Raw genomic sequence first — 4,130 nt, forward strand, 5'->3', positions numbered from 1 at the left:
TGGATTGTGACATATGCCCAAGTCCAAAATCATCATACGAACCTATTGGGACCATCAAATCACGGTTCCGAGGTCGTTTACTCAAAACATTGACTCAAGTCAAACTTAACCATGTAAAGCCAATATTAAGGAACCAAGTGTTCCAATTTCAACCCGAACCCTTTTAAACCCGAACTAACCATCCCCACAAGTCATAAAACAGTAAAAACATATACGGGGAGTCTTAATTAGTGGAATAGGGATCTAGAATGTAAAACGACTGGTCGGGTCATTACAAGGGTAATCCGTTCTATCCTAGGAGGAAATAATCTTAAACCTCGGGTACTAGGAGGGGATTAAATTCCTTAAGGAAACACTGTGAATTCAGTGGGCTCGGATTAATTCTGTTCTTCTACATTTCTAGTTTTATATCATTTTTATTTTTGAATATATTTTCGAATACAGAATACTAACAAGCTTAAGGAACTTAATTTTTTTCTGTATTCACCTTATATTCTACTTGTGGGAGATTAAGTCCTAGTAATTTCTACTCTCAGATTGGAGACTACAATCTTTGGATTTTCTACTCCTTGGTTGAGATTAAAGTCCTTGGACTTTCTACTCAATTACGAGATTTAAATCTTTATGATTTTCTACTCATTGTGTATTCGGTTTGAAGAAATAAAATCTTCACTGTGGTATTTAATTTGTTTCTGTTAAAGTTATTCGGTTTGAAGATTTTATATACTTCCCCATTAGTTAATTTTATTTCTGTTTTGTGATTAACAAAAATGAAAGAAACAGGAACCCCCTTGGTTGGCTCTACGAGCAATGTTGCTACATCCAGTCGTTCTGTGCCACCACCATGTTGCTACATCCAGTCGTTCTGTGCCACCACCGGCTCTGGCGGAAAAGCCCAAAAACTTTTCCAGGATTGATTTTAAACGTTGACAACAAAAGATTTTCTTCTATTTGAATACTTTGAGTCTACAGAAGTTCATCAAGGAGGATGTTCTGGTTCTGCCAGAATCAACTCCTGATAATGAATGTTTTATTGTGACTGAGGCATGGAAGCACTCAGATTTCTTGTGCAAAAAATACATTCTTAGCGGACTGGAGGATGATCTTTACAACATCTATAGTAATGCGAAAATTTCTACAGAACTATGGTATTCATTGGAAAAGAAGTATAAAACTGAGGATGCCGGTTTGAAGAAGTTTGTTGCAGCCAAATTTTTGTACTATAAGATGGTAGACAGCAAGCCTGTCATTACCCAAGTTCAAGAGCTACAAGTTATAATCCATGATCTCCTTGCTGAAGGTATAATCCGAATTATTGCTTCTGTTGAAAGTATTAATTTAGTTACTAATTACGAATTTTTCATTGAAGGTTTGGTCATCAATGAGGCATTTCAAGCTGCAGCAATGATTGAGAAGTTCCCTCCTTTATGGAGGGACTTTAAGAACTACTTGAAACACAAGCGCAAGGAGATGAAACTCAAAGATCTCATCGTTCGATTGAGGATCGAAGAGGACAATAAAGATGCAAAAAAGAAAACACGTGGGAACTCAACAATTATGAGAGCAAATATTGTTGAGACTGCTCCAACTAATTCGAAAAAGAGGAAGAAGTCTTCTGGACCAAACAACTATCCGAGCAAGAAGAAATTCAAGGGAAACTACCACAACTATGGAAAGGTTAGATACAAAGCTGCAGAATATCGTGCTCCAAAGAAAGAGAAGAAAAAGGGTCAAGCAAATATGGTTGAAACAAATGATGATATTGGTGACTTGTGCGCTATGTTGTCTGAATGCAACTTAGTAGGAAATTCCAAGGAGTGGTGGATTGATTCTGGAGCCACCCGCCATGTTTGTGCTGTTAGAGAAGCATTTGCTTCATATACTCCTGCTGGACCTGACGAGACCATTTTTATGGGAAATTCTGCAACGGTCAAAATGGAAGGTTATGGAAAAATATTTCTGAAGATGACCTCTGGCAAGGTGGTGACTCTAAACAATGTTTGTCATATTCCTGAACTAAGGAAGAACTTAGTTTCTATTTCACTTCTCGTCAAGAACGGGTTTAAGTGTATTTTTATTTCAGATAAAATTGTAATAAGTAAGAACGAGATGTACTTAGGAAAAGGTTACCTTACTGAGGCCCTTTTTAAACTGAATTTAATGGTTGTTGACAATAATAAAATTTTAGTTTCTTATTACTTACTTTAGTCAAATGATTTATGGCTTATACGTTTGGGACATGTCAATTATAAAACCTTACAAAAAATGATTAATTTGAAAGTATTGCCTAAGTTTGAATGCGACAAATCAAAATGTCAAATATGTGTTGAATCTAAGTATGTTAAATATCCTTATAAGTCAGTTGAAAGGAATTCAAATCCTTTATACTCGATATTGCTATGTTTACTTACTTAATAGTAAATATGAAGCAATAAATGAATTCAAGCAATACAAAATTGAAGTTGAAACGCAACTCAACATGAAAATCAAAATGATAAGAAGCGATGGGAGTGGTGAATACGAATGTCCTTTTGAAGAGATATGTTTAAAATATGGAATTATTCATCAAACAACGGCCCCTTTCGCGCCCCAATCCAATGGGATTGCAGAAAGAAAGAATCGATCATTAAAGGAGATGATGAACGCTTTGTAAATAAGTTCTGGCTTGCCACAGAACTTTTGGGGGGAAGCCATTCTTATGGCTAACCGGATATATAACCGAGTACCTATAGCACAACGCAATTCATTCCATATGAAAAATAGAAAGGAAGGAAGCCCAACTTGAATTATTTTAAAGTATGGGGTGTTTGGAAAAAGTGTAAGTTCCTAAACCCAAAAGGGTAAAGATAGGACCGAAACTGTTGATTGTGTTTTTATAAGCAATACAACAAATAGTAAAGCATATCGATTTCTGGTTCACAAATCAGAAAATCCTGACATTCATAATAAGACGGTTATAGAATCAGATAATGCTGAATTTTTTGAAAATATATATTCGTATAAAAAGGAATGTGAGTCAATTAGTGAAGGATCTAAACGGCTTCGGGAAGAAACAAAAGAAAGTACATATAATCAGGGGGATCCAAGTATATATAATCAAAGTACTTATTAGAAAATGAGCCTCGAACATTTAATGAAGCTATGTATTCTTCCTAATTATTATTTTGGAAAGAGGCAGTTAATAGTGAAATAGAATCCATACTGAACAACCATACACGGTAATTGGTTGATCTTCCTCCAGGCAATAGACCATTGAGTTCCAAATAGATTTTTAAGATGAAAATGAAAGATGATGGTACTATTGACAAATATAAGGCAAAACTTATGGTCAAAGGGTATAGACAACGAGAAGTTCTTGACTATTTTGATACATACTCTCCAATTACAAGAATTATATCCATACGAATTATAACGACCCGACCAGTCATTTTGAGCTCTAGCGCATCGATCAGCGGTTTGAGGCCTTGAGTAGCTTCACTTCAGGTATTATGAATTATATGTGTGGTCGGAAATGAATTTCGGGATATTCGGAGTTGATTTTGAAAGAAAATTCTAATTTCGGAAGTTTTAAGTTGGAAGAATTGAATAAGATTTGACTTTTGAGTAAACGACCTCAGAATCGGGATTTGAAGGTTCCAATAGGTTTGTATGATGATTTCGGACTTGGGCGTATGTTCGGGTTGAGTATCGGGTGGCCCGAAAGTATTTCAGCGCTTATTGTCAAAGATTGGCATTTTGAAGGTTTTAGAATTTCCTAGGTTTGGTTTGAGGTATCCTTTTGTGTTATCAATGTCCGTTTGGGATTCTGAGCTTTGAATAGGTTCGTGTCGTGATTTGTGATTTGTATGTAAAGTTTGGCATCATTCCGAAATGTTTTGATATGATTAGGACGCGTTAATCGAAGTTTGGAAGTTTGAAAGTTGAAAGAAAGATTTTTATCGTCGATTCATGATTTTGATGTTATTTTTGGCATTTCGAGCATTTGGATAAGTTTCTCTAAGTTATTGGGACTTGTTGGTGTGATTGGATGGGGTCCCGAGGATACCAGGTGCGCATCAGATTGAAAACGGATCGAGTTTGGGCTTGGGAGAACTGCTGAGGCAGCTGGGATCTGGTGCAATTGCACCTGC

General features: G+C 36.1%; 1 protein-coding gene across 1 annotated transcript; it reads left to right on the forward strand.

The window, feature by feature from the left end:
* Positions 1 to 770: 770 nt before the first annotated feature.
* Positions 771 to 2,208, forward strand: LOC142168326 (uncharacterized). The gene is made up of 3 exons (XM_075228993.1): positions 771 to 833; positions 973 to 1,772; positions 1,863 to 2,208. The coding sequence occupies exons 1-3, from the start codon at positions 771 to 773 to the stop codon at positions 2,206 to 2,208; spliced, it is 1,209 nt and encodes a 402-aa protein (XP_075085094.1).
* The last annotated feature ends 1,922 nt before the right edge of the window (positions 2,209 to 4,130 follow it).

Source organism: Nicotiana tabacum, chromosome 13 (genome assembly GCF_000715075.1).
Source record: "Nicotiana tabacum cultivar K326 chromosome 13, ASM71507v2, whole genome shotgun sequence".
In the NCBI taxonomy this organism is placed as follows: Eukaryota; Viridiplantae; Streptophyta; class Magnoliopsida; order Solanales; family Solanaceae; genus Nicotiana; species Nicotiana tabacum.